We start from the raw sequence: 19,462 nt of genomic DNA on the forward strand, positions 1-19,462 counted from the left end.
AAATAAATATATGAGAAATAGTTAAAGTCTTTTGCTTCAGAAATCACGAATATTTTTCATCAAGCATAATAGAGGCAAGGATCGACTTGCCCAACACAGAAGCCCTGCTAACTCCTTAAATAAAGGACAACAAACAAATCAAGGTTAATAAATAAAGCTACCTCCTGAACAGTACTACAATTAATGCATCTTGTGAGCAAGATGTTTGGTCTTGGTTACCTAATGATGATGCTTTCCCAACCCTGTATGTTCATTATATATGCCATGCTCCAGAATTTTCGTACCGTGCAGCTTACCTTCAAAAGATTAATACATCCCCAATCTTGCAGACTGCTGAACTAATGGCATTTCCCTCTCTCTACAGTCTAAAACACTGAGCTGTCATGACAGGCTAATGTAGAAATTTTAAATCATGACTTAAAATTTCTGACCCACGTTTGACCTTGAAGTTTTGGATTAAAGATACACATAAAAATTATATAAGCCCTAAAGAGTATAACAGCTGGGCAGATTTCTATGCTCTATGTTATTAGAATCTATTTTTTCTATTGATAACCCCAAATTATTATTTATATATTTTTGCTTTATTTGGACTGCTCTTAACTCCAATCGTCCTAGCTTCAGGATGATATTTTTATGGTTCATCTAACCAATGGTGTCTTCTCTTACCCTTTGACCTTCTTCTTCTTCTCTATTGTGTACTTACTCTGATGACCTCCTATCCAGGAATCTAAACCCTGCGCATGTCTCATGTCTCATCAGACTTTTTAGCTACTCTTTTGAGAAGTCTTTTGTAATTTTGATCATGCTGCCTTCATATATTACTTGGTCTTTTTCCCTTACAGCTTTTAATATACTTCCTTTTTTCTGTACATCATTATCTCATCATTGTTATTATTATGATCATTATTACTATTATTAATATATGGTAGGATAAGTTTCTTTTCTGGTACAATCTATTTGGTTTTCTATATGTTCTTTGTACATTTATGGCCAACTCTTTCTTTGGGATAGTGAAGTTTTCTCCTATGGTTTTGTTGAAGATGTATTCTGGCCCTTTGAACAGGTGATATTCATCTTCTTCTGTTCCTATTATTCTTAGGTTTAATATTTTCGTTGTGTCCCAAAGGTTCTGGGTGTTTTCCATTAGGAACTTTTTAGACATTGTATCCTCTTTGACCGATGTGTTGATATCTTCTATGGTATTTTTTATGCTTGGCATTCTCTCTTCAATATCTTGTATTTTCTTTTCGTTTTTTAAAATTTTTTTAATTGGGTATTTATTTCATTTAAATTTCCAATGCTATCCCAAAAGTCCCCCACATGCTCCTCCACCCACTCCCCTTCCCACCCACTCCCACTTCTTGGCCCTGGGGTTCCGCTGTACTGAGGCATATAAACTTTGCATGACCAATGGGCCTCTCTTTCCACTGATGGCTGACTAGGCCATCTTCTGATTCATATGCAGCTAGAGACACGAACTCGGGGGGGGGGGTATTGGTTAGTTCATATTGTTGTTCCACCTATAGGATTGCAGATCCCTTCAGCTCCTTGGGTACTTTCTCTAGCTCCTCCATTGGGGGCCCTGTGATACATCCAGTAGCTGACTGTGAGCATCCACTTCTGTGTTTGCCAGGCCCCAGCATAGTCTCACAAGAGACATCCGTATCTGGGTCCTTTCAGCAAAATCTTGCTAGTGTATGCAATGGTGCCAGCGTTTGGAAGCTGATTATGGGATTGTCCTGCGCTTTTGTTTCTCGCCCATGAAAAACATGCACAGAACACAAGACCTTTCCGTGGTTACACTTTATTCATAATCGTGAGGTAGAACAAAGAAGGCTCAGAAACGTGTGAGTCTTAAATACCCTAATGTGACGTGTCTTAACTAAGGCTGATAGCATCACCCACGGTCTCATACACCCCAGGGATTAGTTAATGCCCCAGGGGATGGACTTGTGTCTTGGGGAGTGGACTGGTGACTTTGGCAGGCTTTTGCTCCTGCACATGCGCACAATGGAGCTTAGTGCCATCTAGTGACGGCACATGTTATCACGGCTTCCCACATTTCCCCCTGTTAGTTATAATAAAACAAGGCTGGTCTAGGCCTATGCAGTTATGTCCATCTACTGTGGCTCCTTGTCTTAGGTCGTTCCTCCAATGTCACAGCCTTACCTGTTGTTGGAAAACCCTATCACCACCGGCCCGTGCCTTAGTTTGGTCTGTGCATGAGGAAAGTTGCCCGTCTTTGGATACCACAGTACTGTGTGACAGAAACTGCTAAATGACCTAGGGCGAACTCTACAAAAGAGGCCAGCCAAAAAATGAATTAGCGGTTAAATCATGCTCATCCCATCACGTGCAATGAGGAAACCTCAGCGATGTATACGAGCTGATCAATGATCATTGAGTCTCTCTCATTCCAGTGCAATGGATCCGCAGATCCGTGGAATGTAAGAGCAGAGAACTCAAATGCCAATCAAGTCCTGAGCATGGATAGCCAAATATCAGGAGAGGTGCCTTGCTCTATGGCAGCAAGTGCTTGAGCAATTACCACCTTGTCACGTCTCTGTTGAGATTTGAGTTTGCAAACCAGCCATAGTAAAAACACTAATCCACAACACAGGGTTGCGCCAAACAGGCCCACTCCCACCCACTCTTTAAAACGTGAGAATGCAGAAGACATCCAGGAAGAAAGTCCTTTGATTCCATCAACCAATGATGGATCCACACGCGTAGAATTAATCGTCATCACTGCTACATGTAGCGCCTCAAGCTTTTCATCAAATCCTTCAGACCGGTTTCCTGTAAGAAACAAAGACAATTCTTTAGATAGATTAGCTGCACGCATCCAATTTTCATATTGGACACTAGTAATACATAAGGCTCCTGATTTCTTATCACAGCCAAGCTGGGCCAATCGGAGCAGAATTTCCAGCCTTTCCTCCACCAGATTAATGCGCTGGTTCACTATCATTAGCCCACCTTTTAATTGGGCACTGAGCACTGAATGTTGATTAATCGCCTCTGACACAGAGGAGGACAACTGCTCAATAGTTGTGCTTGACTGGACTGATGTTGTCATAGCAATTCCAGCAGCCGTAGGTGCCACCACACTGGCAGCCATTGCCACCACAACAGCTGCAGTGATACCAAAGTCTCGCTTTTGCCTGAGCAAAGCTACGGTGGAAGGAGTCTCCACAGGGACAGGAATCCATCGTGGAATCTTGGCAAGCATTGCACGGCTGACCCACTTAAGGTTCCAGCATTGTGCCATCCAGCAGGTTTCATTAGTACAGGACTCAAAGGAACCGTTAGAAAGAATAAACAAGAAAGGGGTGTACACACAAACTGGAGTAGGTGAATATCTAATCTGATTTATCAGGGTCTTATTAAGTCCAGTGATTTCAGTAGTAGAATTTTGATAAATGGTTCTATCAGGTAACAGAACTTGATGAAACTGAGCAAATTTTGAAATACCAGTAAAAATCGCTTTTCCAGCAGCTCCTCCTTGGAGGAAAACCAAGGGATTAAGATCTGTACAGCTACCATTAATCCCACAAAGTACCCATTTATGAAAAGGATGCATTTTAAAGTCCTGTATGAAAAGTCCCTTTTTCATAGCAAATTTCTTTTCTGGGTCATCCATTATGTTGGGAGAAAAGGAAAAGGTTTTACTCTTATCTGCCCAATGAGTGACGGAGGATTGACGATCAGACCAAGGCAGGATCAGCCCTTCATCTTCTAAGCTACAATAAGGAGCCATTTTTGGTTGATTGGGACGTTCTTTGTCTGAAAAGTTAGGTGGTAGAAATGTACCATTAACCCAAATTGCCTCCTGCCAGAAGATCCAATTTGTAAGGGTTATATCTCTGTTGGAGGTGTCTTGGGTTGTTTTCACCCAACCTCCTCGGTTCTTAATAAACATTCCCAAAGCTTGTCTGGTGAGTCTGATACAGTCTCCCAATTCATTAATTTGGAAACAGAGAGAACCTCGTTCCCTTATAGAACGTTTTTCTCCAAGTGGTGCCCAGATAGGGTCATATGGTAGGTATGGCAGGCATAAGTTTTATTGGTCGTAAAAAACTTGGGAAAAACAGCTGTATCATGACGGACAGGCATGGGCTTAGGGAAGGCAGACGGAATTGCCCATCTATATTCTCCAAATATACTAGGAACCCAAATCCATAGAGGCAGCACGAGGGCTAGAGGTAGTTTCCAAGGGATCCATCCGGGAGTCATCTTCAGGTGTCAGAATTCTTCATGTCAGTCGTTCCGCAGCCAGAACGGGTTGTCTTCTTCCTGTGGGAAAACACAAACAGCTCCCCTGGATCTTATCAATATAGGATCCGGGCCTTTCCAGAGACCAGTCAAAACATCTTTCCATTTTACCATCTCTTTTGGCCTGTCAGGCTCTGAACAGTGACGTTCACCCGCAGTATGGCCTTGAGCATCGAGATTTAAAAAATTAAGAGTGAAGAGTGCCATAGAAACAGCTAATCTTGGTGCTGGGGGTAGAGCTCCCTCGACTCCCCCCTTTTGTTTAATTAAGTAGGACTTGAGAGTGCGGTGAGCATGTTCCACAATGCCTTGCCCTTGAGGATTATAGGGAAGACCAGTCAGATGAGTCACTTCCATCTGGCGACAGAACTGTTGAAATTTTTGAGAGGTATAAGCTGGTCCATTGTCTGTCTTAAGGAGTTTGGGTTTTCCCCAAGCACTCCATGCCTCGAGGCAATGTTGTATAACATGAGATGCTTTTTCACCTGTTAAAGGTGTGGCAAACATTACACCAGAGCAGGTGTCAAGAGAAACATGTAAATATTGATTTCTCCCAAAGGAGGAAACATGCGTGACATCCATTTGCCAGACCTGCAATGGCCTGACGCCATGAGGGTTTATTCCCACATGAGGGACAGGTAAAAATTCACAGCAATTCTGACATTGAGTAATAATTTCTCTAGCTTCTTTTCTAGTTAGTGCAAAGTGGTGACGTAGAGTCTCAGCTGTCACATGAAAGCGCTTATGAAATTCTTTTGCTGCTTTTGCCTGGGAAGACAGAGCAACAGCCATAACCTTAGTGGCTTTGTCTGCCAAGTCATTTCCCAGAGACATAGGGCCAGGGAGGCCCGAATGTGCCCTAACATGAGTAATATAAACAGGGAATCTTCTATTTAATAAAACATATTGTATTTGTCGAAAAATATTGGCAACTTTGCTGGAGGGTTTTATTGCCCCAGCTGTCTTGAGAATGTTGACTGTGTTAACTACATAGGAGGAATCTGATACGATGTTAAGCGGTCCTGGGAATGCCTTAAGAACCTCCAGTACCACTAAACATTCCACAACTTGAGGCGAGGTCTCATTATATTGCTTAGTTACTATCTCATTATTAACCACATAAGCTCCTATACCAGTTTTTGATCCATCAGTGTACACCACAATCCCATTTGTGAGTGGGTCCTTAGCTGTTACTTGTGGAAACACTATAGCCTGATTCAGGGCAAACTGTAAAATTGGATGTTTTGGATAATGGTTGTCAATCTGTCCTGAAAAGGAGGTGACTAAAACTGCCTAATCATCAGATGTAGCTGCCAAGGTCTGAACCTGTGCAGCAGTATAAGGTACAATTAGGATTTTAGGATCTTGTCCAAAATAAGTAATAGCTGCTTTTATTCCTCGAAGCACAAGTTGTGCAACTGCATTAGGATACCAATCTATTATTTTAGCAGGAGATACATTTGGATGAACCCATAATAAAGGTCCATTTTGCCACAAGACTGCGGTTAGCAACTGGGCTGTCTTAAAGACACACAAATCAAAAGGTTGTGACTCATCAATGCGTTGTAATTGAGCCTTTTGTAAAGCTTTTTCTACTGTCTGCAAGGCCTGATTGGCTGCAGGAGTAAGGGCCCCAGGAGAGGAGATATGAGGGTCCCCTTCCAAAATATCAAATAAAGGTTTTAACTCAGCAGAGGAAATCTTCAAAAATGGTCTCAGCCAATTTATATCTCCCAATAATTTTTGGAAATCATTTAAGGTGTATAAATGATCTCTGTGAATCTCTAATTTTTGAGGAACAATTTTGTAAGGATAAATGAGTGACCTTAGGAAGGCTCCTATTTGAGCAACTTGCACCTTTTCAGTAGCCACTTGTAGTCCCCATTGACCTAACGTTTTTATTAATATAGGGTATGCTTCTTGTAATAACTGTAAATTTTTATGGCAAATTAGTATGTCATCCATATAATTAATTATAAGTATCGATGGAAAATGATTTCTTACTGACTTAAGTGCCAATTGCACATACAGTTGACACATAGTGGGGCTATTTGCCATCTCCTGAGGGAGGACCTTCCATTGGTATCTATGATCAGGTTCTAAATGATTAATGGCTGGGATGGTAAATGCAAATCTTTGTCTATCTTGAGGACATAAAGGTATAGAGAAAAAACAATCTTTAATATCTATAATTATAATTTCCCAATTTTTAGGTAGGGCAGAGAGCAATGGGAGCCCTCGCTGAACTGATCCAAACAGGCGCATCTGTGCATTAATTGCTCTAAGATCATGTAATAAATGCCATTTGCCAGATTTTTTCTTAATTACGAAAATAGGTGTATTCCAGGCTGAGGTAGAGGGCTCTAAATATCCTAAGCGTAGCTGTTCAGAGACCAGTTTTGTGGCTGCTTCTAATTTTTCAGAGGATAGATGCCATTGAGGAACCCATACAACTTCCTCTGTAAGCCATGGTATGGGCATGGAACCCTCAACAGCTGATCCTAGAAAAAACCCAAGCCTTGTGTTCCCTTATTGCTCTCTTGAGAGATAGGTTCAAGTCTACCCTGCTCTCTTTTCCCTAATCCCTTTCCCTCTTTATAGCCCATTTTCTTCATCATTTGAACAGCTTGTGGTGAGTATTCATTAGTCAAGGTTATTCCCATTGCCTGTAAGATGTCTCTCCCCCAAAGATTAACTGGGAGTGGTAAGACATATGGAGTAAATCTTCCCGTTTGACCTTCAGGTGCCTGCCAGCTCAAGGCATGAGAGCTGATAGTGGGGCAAGACTGATAGCCTAACCCTTGTAAAGAATGTGATGACTGAGTAACGGGCCAAGCTTTTGGCCACCAGTGGGAAGAGATGATACTTTTATCTGCTCCTGTATCTATAATCCCTTTAAATTGTTTCCCTTCTATAACTAACTCTAAGGATGGCCTGGAATCAAGAGGCATTATTAAGTAAGCAGAATCATTACCAGTAGAGCCAATCTCTCTAGCAGCTTGAAGGACACCAGAGGAGGGGGAGTAGCCATGTAGGCTTGGCAAGATTATTAGCTGAGCTATTTTTTCTCCTTGTGATATAGAAAAACACCTTGATGGCAGGAACAAAGAACTTGAAGTTCCCCCTCATAGTCTTGATTTACAACTCCAGGGTGAACAATGAGGCCTTGTAAAGCCAAGGAGGCCTGACCCAGTATTAGGCCAACACTCCCGGATGGCAGAGGCCCTTTGTAGTCAGTGGGAACGGGCTGCATCCCCACTGGGGGTGTCAGCATGAATCGAATTGTGGAACAGAGATCCACTCCTGCTGAGACTTCTGCAGCTCTGTGGACTGTAGTGTCTATCTGTTGTGAGTGAGCTGGGATCCCATATTTTTGGGGGCTCTGAGACCTGGGGCCCAGAAACTCATTTTTTGAATTGTCTTCACTTCTTTCTGCCTGAGGAGGTCCAGACTGAATAAGTCTGCCTTTGATGTCTCTAATTGAGCGACACTCACTGGCTTGATGATAGCCTTTCCCACACCTAGTACATGGTCCTAGCACTTTCTTTTTTTACGGGGACCTGGCAGTCCCTTCTTATATGCCCTGGTTTGCCACAGTTATAGCAGACCTTGTGATTAATCTGAACGCTTTTGGCTCTGCAGGACGGCAGCTGCTAGCCCTGCATTAGTTAAGGGGCCTCCAAGCTCACGACATACCCTTAACCAGTCCTGCAGTCCTTTACTCTTTCTGGGTGTAATCACTGCTCTGCATTCCTGTGTGGCTTGCTCATAAATCAACTGTTCCACTAAAGGCATTGCCTGTTCAGGGTCTCCAAAGATTCTGCCTGCTGCCTCTGTCATTCTAGCTACAAAGTCTGAGAATGACTCCTGGGGATTTTGTATGATTTTTGTCAAGTATCCTCCAGCTTCTCCCTTTCTGGAAAGTGCTTTCCACGCCTTCATGGCAGCAGCAGAAATTTGATTGTATACTCCCCAATCATAATTCGTCTGATTATTAACGTACTACCCTTGTCCTGTTAACAATTCAAATGTCCAATTTCTCCGATCGCCTTCAGCAGTGGCATTAACTTTTGCCAGTGCCTGAGAAGCATCATACTACAGCACCTTCCATTCCATGTACTGCCCCATATTAGGGAGTGCAGCCTTCACTGTTGTCTGCCAGTCTCCTGGAGTCATGGCCAAGGTCACAAATCTTTCAACTTGAGATATGGTAAAATTGGCACTAACTCCGTAATTACATACAGACTCAGCAAGTTCTTTTATCTGAATATACTCCACAGGTGCATGTACGCGCTCTCCATCAGCAACTTCAAAGACAGGGAATGCCTGATATAGTTTTTTCTTTTCCTCCCTAGAGAAGAAAGAATCAGAAAAATTCTCCACATAAGGTGGAGGAGCATTGAGACCAGAAGGCCTAGAGGTGGCCTGCTCTGTGTCCCCAGTAACTTTTAATTTTTTCTCTGATTTTTTTACTCGCCTTTCATTTGGATGGTATCCTTCTTTTTTAAAATGAGCTGCCTCATATTCTAACTCCTCTTCCTCAGAGGAGCTAAGCTCATCTGTTTTTAAACTATCAAGCTTCAAAGCTTCTAGTTCCTTTACCGGATAAAGGCTTTTCTTTTCCTGAACTTTCTCCTTTTCTTTTTTCTCTTCCTGGGAATTTATTCCCAAATCTTTCACTTCCTCGGATCCAAGGTCTTTGGAAGGGCTTTGCTTTTCACGTGCACGTTTCCTTTGTTGAGCTCTTACCTATGGTCCCACTCCATTTCTGGCATACTGTCTTGTAATTCTTCTAATATCCCCTGCCCTGTTATTATTACTGGACGACACTTCTCATCCTCTAGGCATAATTTCACCAGTTTCCATAATGCCATGGTCCCTATCTTTAATTTCCCATTTTGTTGTTCCTTAACTAAGTCTCCCTTTAATTTCTCCCAAGAGGTAGGGGTTAATGACCCTGAACACGCGTACCAAGGTGCTATAAGGTCAATCTCCTTGATGAATGTCTGTAAGGTTCTTGTAGAGACTTTTATTTGACATTGTTTTAAGACAGACTGCAGCACTGTGATCACAGAATGTGAAGTTCCCATACTGCTCCTTTATGTACAGGAGAGGCTTAAGTACAGGACAAGCACCGCGGCTCATGTACGTCCATCTGATGGTGCCTAGCAGCAGTCAAAATTCAGCACCACCTCTGGTGCACATAAGATAACACCGGGAGGTATAGGGTTAACACAGCCAGGATGAGAACAAAAGCTTTGCCGCCTTAAGGGGAGGGATTAGAGAGATTAAAGCCAAGCATGTCTCTTAGAGCTTACCTTCCACCATGGTTCCAGTCTTTCCCGCTTGATAGGGGGGTTCTCCTCTGGTGCTGCGCGATGGTTAGGCGTTTTTTCCCGGGTTTCAGCGCCAATATGTCCTGCCCTTTTGTTTCTCGCCCGCGAAAAACATGCACAGAACACAAGACCTTTCCATGGTTACACTTTATTCATAATCGTGAGGTAGAACAAAGAAGGCTCAGAAATGTGTGAGGCTTTAATACCCTAATGTGACATGTCTTAACTAAGGCTGATAGCATCACCCATGGTCTCATACACCCCAGGGATTGGTTAATGCCCCAGGGGATGGACTTGTGTCTTGGGAAGTGGACTGGTGACTTTGGCGGGCTTTTCCTCCTGCACATGCACACAATGGAGCTTAGCGCCATCTAGTGACAGCAAATGTTATCACGGCTTCCCACAGTGTATGCAATGGTGCCAGCGTTTGGAAGCTGATTATGGGATGTATCCCAGATATGGCAGTCTCTAGATGGTCCATCCTTTGGTCTCAGCTCCAAACTTTATCTCTGTAAGTCCTTCCATGGTTGTTTTGTTCCCAATTCTTAGAAGGGGCAAAGTGTCCACACATGGGTCTTCTTTCTTCTTGAGTTTCATGTGTTTAGCAAATTGTATCTTATATCTTGGGTATTCTGAATTTCTGGGCTAATAAACACTTATCAGTGAGTACATATTGTGCGAGTTCTTTAGTGATTGGGTTACCTCACTCAGAATGGTGCCCTCCAGGTCCATCCATTTGGCTAGGAATTTCATAAATTCATTCTTTTTAATAGCTGAGTAGTACTCCATTGTGTAAATGTACCATATTTTCTGTATCCATTCCTCTGTTGAGGGGCATCTGGGTTCTTTCCAGCTTCTGGCTATTATAAATAAGGCTTCTATGAACATTGTGGAGCATGTGTCCTTCTTACCGGTTGGAACATCTTCTGGATATATGCCCAGGAGAGGTATTGCGGGATCCTCCAGTAGTACTATGTCCAATTTTCTGAGGAACTGCCAGACTGATTTCCAGAGTGGTTGTACAAGCTTACAATCCCATCAACAATGGAGGAATGTTCCTCTTTCTCCACATCCTCACCAGCATCTGCTGTCACCTGAACTTTTGATCTTAGCCATTATGACTGGTGTGAGGTGGAATCTCAGGGTTGTTTTGATTTGCATTTCCCTGATGATTAAGGATGTTGAACATTATTTCAGGTACTTCTCAGTCATTCGGTATTCCTCAGGTGATAATTATTTGTTTAGTTCTGAGCCCCATGTTTTAATAGGTTTATTTGATTTTCTGGAGTCTACCTTCTTGAGTTCTTTATATATATTGGATATTAGTCTCCTATCTGATTTAGGATAGGTAAAGATCCTTTCCCAATCTGTTGGTGGGCTTTTTGTCCTATTGATGGTATCTTTTGCCTTGCAGAAGCTTTGCAATTTTATGAGGTTCCATTTGTTGACACTCAATCTGACAGCACAAGCCATTGCTCTTCTATTCAGGAATTTTCCCCCTGTACCCATATCTTTGAGGGTTTTCCCTACTTTCTCCTCTATAAGTTTCAGTGTCTCTGGTTTTATGTGGAGCTCCTTGATCCACTTAGATTTGACCTTAGTACAAGGAGATAGGAATGGATCAATTCGAATTCTTGTACATGATAACTGCCAGTTGTTCCAGCAACATTTGTTGAAAATGCTGTCTTTTCTCCACTGGATGGTTTTTGCTCCCTTGTCAAAGATCAAGTGACCATGGATATGTAGGTTCATTTCTGGGTCTTCAATTCTATTCCATTAGTCTACTTGTCTGTAGCTCTACCAGAACCATGCAGTTTTTTTTTTATCACAATTGCTTTGTAGTACAGCTTTATGTCAGACATGGTGATTCCACCCAGAGTTTCTTTTATCCTTGAGAAGAGTTTTTGCTATACTAGGTTTTTTGTTATTCCAGATGAATTTGCAAATTGCCCTTTCTAATTCGTTGAAGAATTGAGTTGGAATTTTGATGGGGATTGCATTGAATATGTAGATTGCTTTTGGCAAGATAGCCATTTTTATTATATTGATCCTGCCAATCCATGAGCATGGGAGATCTTTCCATCTTCTGAGATCTTCTTTCATTTCTTTCTTCAGGGACTTGAAATTCTCATCATAAAGATCTTTCACTTCCTTAGTTAGAGTCACGCCAAGTTATTTTATATTGTGACTATTGAGAAGGGTGTTGTTTCCCTAATTTCATTCTCAGCCTATTTATCCTTTGTGTACAGAAAGGCCATTGACTTGTTTGAGTTACTTTTATATCCAGCTACTTCATTGAAGCTGTTTATCAGGCCTAGGAGTTCTCTGGTGGAATAATTAGGATCACTTATATCATCTGCAAAAAGTGATAATTTGACTTCTTCCTTTCTAATTTGTATCCCCTTGATCTCCATTGGTTGTCGAATTGCTCTGGCTAGGACTTCAAGTACAATGTTTAATAGATAGGGAGAAAGTGGGCAGCCTTGTCTAGTCCCTGATTTTAGTGGGATTGCTTCAAGCTTCTCACCATTTAATTTGATGTTGGCTACTGGTTTACTGTAGATTGCTTTTATCATGTTTAGGTATGGGCCTTGAATTCCTGATCTTTCCAAGACTTTTATCCTGAATGGGTGTAGGATTTTGTCAAATGCTTTCTCAGCATCTAACGAGATGATCATGTGGTTTTTGTCTTTGAGTGTGTTTATATACTGGATTACATTGATGGATTTCCATATATTGAAACATCCCTGCATCCCTGTGATGAATCCAACTTGGTCTGGATTTATGATTGTTTTGATGTGTTCGTTGATTTGGTTAGGGAGAATTTTATTGAGGATTTTTGCATCGATATTCATAAGGCAAATTGGTCTTAAGTTCTCTATCTTTGTTAGGTCTCTTTGTGGTTTAGGTATCAGAGTAATTGTAGCTTCATAGAATGAGTTGGGTAGAGTACCTTTTGTTTCTATTTCGTGGAATAGTTTGTGAAGAACTGGGACTAGATCTTCTTTGAAGGTAGATTGAACTCTGCACTGAAACCATCTGGTCCTGGGCTTTTTTTTTTTTTTTTTTTTTTTTTTAGTTGGGAGATTATTCATGACTGCTTCTATTTCTTTAGTGGATATAGTACTGTTTAGATCATTAAGCTGATCTTGATTTAACATTAGTACCTTAGTACCGGGTATCTGTCTATAAACTTGTCCATTTCATCCAGGTTCTCCAGTTTTGTTGAGTATAGCCTTTTGTAGAAGGATCTGATGGTGTTTTGGATTTATTCAGGATTTGCTGTTATGTCTCCCTTTTCATTTCTGATTTTGTTAATTAGGATGCTTTCCCTGTGCCCTCTAGTGAGTCTGGCAAAGGGTTTATCTATCTTGTTCATTTTCTCTAAGAACCAGCTCCTCATTTGGTTTATTCTTTGAATAGTTCTTCTTGTTTCCACTTGGTTGATTTTACCCCAGCGTTTGAATATTTCCTACAGTCTACTCCTCTTGGGTGAATTTGCTTCCTTTTGTTCTAGAGCTTTTAGGTGTGTTGTCAAGCTGCTAATGTGTGCTCTCTCTAGTTTCTTTTTGGAGGCACTCAGAGCTATGAGTTTTCCTCTTAGAAATGCTTTCATTGTGTCCCATAAGTTTGGGTATGTTGTGGCTTCATTTTCATTAAACTACAAAAAGTCCTTAATTTCTTTTTTTATTCCTTCCTTAACCAAGTTATCATTGAGAAGAGTGTTATTCAGTTTCCAAGTGAATGTTGGCTTTCTATTATTTATTTTGTTATTGAGGATCAGCCTTAATCCATGGTGATCTGATAAGATGCATGGGACAATTTCAATATTTTTGTATCTGTTGAGCCCTGTTTTGTGACCAATTATATGGTCAATTTTGTAGAAGGTACCATGAGGTGCTGAGAATAAGGTATATCTTTTGTTTTAGGATAAAATGTTCTGTAGATATCGGTTAGATCCATTTTTTCATAACTTCTGTTAGTTTCAATGTGTCCCTGTTTAGTTTCTGTTCCATGATCTGTGCATTGGTGAAAGTGGTGTGTTGAAATCTCCCACTATTATTGTGTGAGGTGCAATGTGTGCTTTGAGCTTTACTAAAGTTTCTTTAATGGATGTGGCTGCCCTTGTATTTGGAGCATAGATATTCAGAATTGAGAGTTCCTCTTGGAAGATTTTACCTTTGATGAGTATGAAGTGCCCCTCCTTGTTTTTTTGATGACTTTGGGTTGGAAGTTGATTTTTTTAGATATTAGAATGGCTACTCCAGCTTGTGTATTCAGACCATATGCTTGGAACATTGTTTTCCAGCCTTTCATTCTGAGGTAGTGTCTATCTTTTTCCCTGAGATGGATTTCTTGTAAGCAGCAAAATGTTGTGTCCTGTTTGTGTAGCCAGTCTGTTATTCTATGTCTTTTTATTGGGGAGTTGATTCCATTAATATTAAGAGATATTAAGGAAAAGTAATTGTTGCTTCCTATTATTTTTGTTGTTAAAGTTGGCATTCTGTTCTTGTGGCTGTCTTCTTTTAGGTTTGTTGAGAAATTACCTTCTTGCTTTTCCTAGGACGTGGTTTCCGTCCTTGTATTGGTTGTTTTCTGTTATTATCCTTTGAAGGGTGGGATTCGTGGAAATATAATGTGTGAAATTGTTTCTGTTGTGGAATACTTTTGTTTCTCCATCTAAGGTAATTGAAAGTTTGGCTGGGTATAGTAGCCTGGGTTGGGATTTGTGTTCTCTTATTGTCTGTACAACATCTGTCCAGGATCTTCTGGCTTTCATAGTCTCTGGTGAAAAATCTGGTGTAATTCTGATGGGCTTGCCTTTATATGTTACTTGGCCTTTTTCCCTTACTGCTTTTAATATTCTATCTTTATTTAGTGCATTTGTTGTTGTGCTTATTATGTGTTGGGAGGAATTCTTTTCTGGTCCAGTCTATTTGGAGTTCTGTAGGCTTCTTGTATGTTCATGGTAATCTCTTTCTTTAGGTTTGGGAACTTTTCTTCTATAATTTAGTTGAAGTTATTTGCTGGCCCTTTGAGTTGAAAATTTTCATTCTCATCTGCTCCTATTATCCATAGTTTTGGTCTTCTCAATGTGTCGTGGATTTCCTGGATCTTTTTGCATTTTGCATTTTCTTTTATTGTCGTGCTGATATTTGCTATGGAATCTTCTGCACCTGAGATTATCTCTTCCATCTCTGTGGGACGCCTGACTTGCCAGCAAGAAAGACACCACAATAGAAACCTTCTGCAACACGTTTATTGGGCTGTGCATTGACTGTGTAGGTGAAAGACGTGTTGCAGAAGGATCCTATTGTGGTGTCTTTCTTGCTGGCAAGTCAGGCGTCCCACACATCTCTTGTATTCTGTTGCTGATGCTCGCTTCTATTGTTTCAGATTTCTTTCCTAGGGTTTCTATCTTCAGCGTTGCCTCACTTTGGCTTTCTTTATTGTGTCTACTTCCCTTTTTAGGTCCTGGTTGGTTTTATTCAATTACATCACCTGTTTGGTCGTGTTTTCCTGCAATTCTTTAAGGGATTTTTGTGCTTCCTCCTTAAGTTCTTCTACCTGTTTAACAGTGTTCTCCTCTATTTCTTTGAGGAGTTATTAAAGTCCTTCTTGATGTCCTCTATCATCATCATGAGATATGCTTTTAAATCTGGGTTTATCTTTTTGGGTGTGTTGGGGTGCCCTGAACTGGTCGAGGTGGGAGTGCTGGGTTCTAATGATGGTGAGTGGTCATGGTTTCTGTTTGTAATTTCTTATGTTTACCTTTTGCCATCTGGTAATCTCTGGAGTTAGTTGATTTAGTTGTCTCTGGTTAGAGATTGTTCCTGTAGTGATTCTGTTAGCCTCTATCAGCAGACCTGGGAGACTAGCTCTCTCCTCTGTGTTTCAGTGGTCAGAGCACTCTCTGCAGGCAAGGTCTCCTCTTACAGGGAAGATGCACAGATATCTGGTGTTTGGACCTCCATCCTGGCCGAAGATGAAGGCCCAAAACAGGACCTGTCCCAGAAGCTGTGTTGCTTTGGCCTGTCACAGAAGCTGTTAGCTTCTGTAGTCCACACTCTCACCTGTGCAGACTACTCTCGTAGGAGTCCCAGAACCAAGAAGTCTGCTGCCTATGCTGAGGCAAAGTTTTCCGGGGCCAGGCGGACCCCTATCCTCTGGCCAGAAATTTGCCTTGATGTCTGGAGCCCAAAAAGGGGGCTGCCTCAGAAGCTCTGTGGCTCCCACGTGTCCCAGAAGCTGTTAGCTTTTGTAGTCCATACTCTTACCTGTGCAGAATACTCTCGGAGGGGTCCCGGAACCAAGAAGTCTGCCACCGATGCTGAGGCAAAGTGCAAAGTGCTCCTGGGCCGGGAGAACACCTATCCTCTGGCTGGGAAGGAGTCCAGATCTTTTTTTTTTTTTTTTTTTTTTTTTTTTGTTTTGTTTTGTTTTGTTTGTTTTTTTTTTTTTTTTGGTGAGGCTTGCATGTGTAGGTCCTGATCTCTTCCTAGGTTTTCCATCTCCAGCATTTGCCACCATTTGTGAATTCTTTATTGTTTCTATTTCCATTCTTAGGCCTTGGACCACTTTGTTGATCCTACACCCGTGTGATTATACTTTCCTGTCTTTCTTTAAGGGAATTATTTACATCCTTTTTGAAGGCCTTTATAATTTTCATGAGATGGGATTTTGGGACATAATCTGTGTCTTTGGATATGTTAGGGTATCTCAGGCTTGTTGTGGTAGGAAAAAAATTTGTTATAAAAGTGTCAGCGTTACACTGACTTCTGTTGGTTATGTTCTTGCGTTGGTCTTTTGCCATCTGATTATCTCTGATGCTAACTTGCCTAGACCAGAGCAGACCTCCTTGGAGGCTGGTAGAGATGTGTGAACTGGGTTAGAGCAGACCTCCTTGGAGTCAGGCAGTGCTGTCTCTGGTTAGGACAGGTCTCCTGTGTCCTTGCTTAGAACAGGCATCTTGTGTCCCAGTATCCATGTGTTCTTGGTTGCAGGAAACTTACTGTGAGATAGGTTAGGTGTTGCATGGTGGGCTGGCAAGCATGTTAGTTTGCCCCAGGTTCAGGTGGAGGTACAGGATGGAAGGACAATGGGACTTGGGCAGGGCAGGAATAGACCCCATATCTGCTGGGCTCTGTGGGGGCCTAGCTTGCTTGGGTACTGGTGCAGGGATCACAACTATATTCCTGATTATGTAGATCACCTGGAATACAGGTAGGGTATATTATCTTGGGAGAGGCAAGCTTGAGTATTTGCCATGGGTTCAGGTGGAGGTAGAGACTGGTATTGGGAAGATGCTCAGGCAGAGCTGGATGGTGCAAGGTACTACTGTGTTACATATCATATGGATACCATTCTCCCCAGGTTGTGCAGGTTATCATGTTGTATTTGAGAAAACATGTACAGAGACATAGACATATTTTTCTTGCATCTTGCAGTCTATAGTAATATCTAGTTTTCAAAGGTCATTTCGTTCTGTCCATCAGAGATGAATCCCTGAATGAAATGGTCTCAAGACCTAAATTCAGACATTTAGGACATTAGCTAAGGGTTTTGCGTCATTTTTATATAGGTAAAATTATGCTTGCAGAAATCAAACGGGATTGTGGTTTAAGTTGTGTCAATCTATGATATTTATCACATTTATGTGTAAAAGTAGAGGGTAGACTAGAATATCTGTATGTATCTTTATTGTTCCAAGAAGAGAAGCAATCACATATGTGCTGACATGTTAATAATACAGAGAATCTAATGACCTGGATGGAATAAGTAAATGTTGTTGGGGGAGTAGATTACTTTATTAGTTTGGTGTTTGTAACTCATTCTAGTAGGATGGAGATAGCTATAAAGTGAGAGTTAGTGACAATGCTAACTGGAAAGTTTCAGGTACCTAGACCTTCACACCTTTATCAAATTCTTTATTTTGGGCTGCATAGTAATTAATATTAAAAACAGCTTAATATACTCCCATGCACAGCCTTAAGACACTGTGTTTTATCTGTGAAATAAGTAAAATCATTAATTGTACAGAAACTGCCAATGTTAGAAAAGAGAATACATTAAGTATGTTTCAAAAATGGAAACTGTTTTCTGGAAGGATAAAAGATATATATATATATATATATATATATATATATATATATATATATATATATGAACCGGGTACACCTGGGAGGCAGGCTGGGACTGAAAGAGACTTAGACTGTGAGAGAAGATAATGAAACCAAGACAAAGGTTCTGATCAAGGCCCACATGCAGGATAGGATGTGCCTCTGGAATATCTCAGGGGCCTCTCAGCAGGTAGCAGTGTCTTGGAGGAGAGCAGAGGCAGGTGACAGAAAAATAGAGCCATGTAGGTTGGAAGGCTCCACCCCAGGTGGTCTTATTCTCAGTGGCAGCAAGGTTTGTATCAGCCAGCTTCAGGCTGGGGGAGGCTACAATTTCCCCCCTGATTATATAATAAAAATAGCTGAACCAAGACATAAAATTTATTTATGCTCCATAGTCCTGCCTGGGATTTATGGTGGCTGGCGGCTGCACCTGTTTTAGGAAATCTCAGATTTTCCTGAGCCATTCTTATCCATCAAGGAGTATATATGCAGCTTGTTTGTGTTTATTTTCCACAAACATGGTTTTGTGGTATATTATTAACAAACCACGGCCTCTTGGCATATACCTCTGTCTTAGATTGATATGGCTCCGAAATCTGGTTGCCCATCATTGACTGTCTGGCCCTCATTCCCAAATCAGACCAAAGCCACAATGCATACTGAATATACTTCTTCTTCTTCTTCTTCTTCTTCTTCTTCTTCTTCTTCTTCTTTTTTTTTTTTTTTTTTTTGCTTCTTCATATTGATGAATTTCTGCCACTTGTGCTTGCTGGAGGCAAGGCTGCACACTTGCTGAAATCAGGCTGTAAGGTGTTGACTGACCTGCTTGAAAAACAAAGTTGAGACTTGAAAAGCAACAGGATAAAAGCTGCTTTGGGGAAGTCCAGGTACTCTATCAGTTGCAAAGTAGCAAAGATCAAGCTCAGACTCTTGCTTCCCAGTTTGGAGGAAGTGACTTTGAGAATCAACAGAAAGGCTGTTTCTTTAGGATAAGCTCCAAGTTAACTTTGCTAGGTAATTAAGATTTTTAGCTATCTTCAATAGGAATCTCTAATATTGGAATTATTATTAGTCCAGTTCAAGATTGAGTTAGTATAACTGGTCACATTGAAGGAAAGAGAAGAATCATTATAACTCTTTCTTATAACTAATCTTTCTAAGTCAGATTCCACAGTCTCTAATGGTCTATGTCCCATAAGGTTAAAAAGCTTGAAGCAAGCCACCTTAGCTTATCGAATCTGGGACAAAGGCAAACAAAGGTGGGTCAAAAACATATACCCAATTCAGCTTTCTTGTCATCACAGTCAGGGCACTTAGCAAACTGACAGGTCAGCTTGTCACACGAATCATTCTGACAGTTGTCATGCTTCTGCAGCATTCTGTTCAGAGAACCTAAGCTTTCCCCTTTCCCCAATAGGGTAGCTGTTCAGAATCAAGCCATATGCCAATAAGTAGATCCTTTTCATCTCACCTAGACATAATTATGCCTAGTTTTAAGATATTATAAGGCATTTATTAAGTTCTTTGACATCCAAATTTCAAAATTCTTAAAATAAAAATATGATTTAAATATTTAATGGGCACGGGGATATAATTCCTCCCCTTCTTTGTTTTTTAAGTAGCTATAGTTTAATACCTTGTCTTTGAGCATTATTAAATTGTTGATAAAACATCTCAAATACTTGACTGTTATAATCAGTTTTAATATCACATGGACAGTGACTAATA

General features: G+C 41.0%; 1 protein-coding gene across 1 annotated transcript; it reads right to left on the minus strand.

The window, feature by feature from the left end:
• Positions 1-4,263: 4,263 nt before the first annotated feature.
• Positions 4,264-9,152, minus strand: LOC147005590 (igE-binding protein-like). Its single transcript, XM_085836059.1, has 5 exons — positions 9,028-9,152; positions 8,383-8,629; positions 5,233-5,505; positions 4,390-4,647; positions 4,264-4,299 (listed from the first exon to the last, which is right to left on the minus strand). Exons 1-5 carry the CDS (start codon positions 9,150-9,152, stop codon positions 4,264-4,266), a joined length of 939 nt encoding a protein of 312 aa, XP_085692185.1.
• Between the last annotated feature and the right edge of the window lie 10,310 nt (positions 9,153-19,462).

The sequence above is a fragment of the Mus caroli genome, unplaced genomic scaffold, assembly GCF_978045245.1.
Source record: "Mus caroli unplaced genomic scaffold, Mus_caroli_1 scaffold_3, whole genome shotgun sequence".
In the NCBI taxonomy this organism is placed as follows: Eukaryota; Metazoa; Chordata; class Mammalia; order Rodentia; family Muridae; genus Mus; species Mus caroli.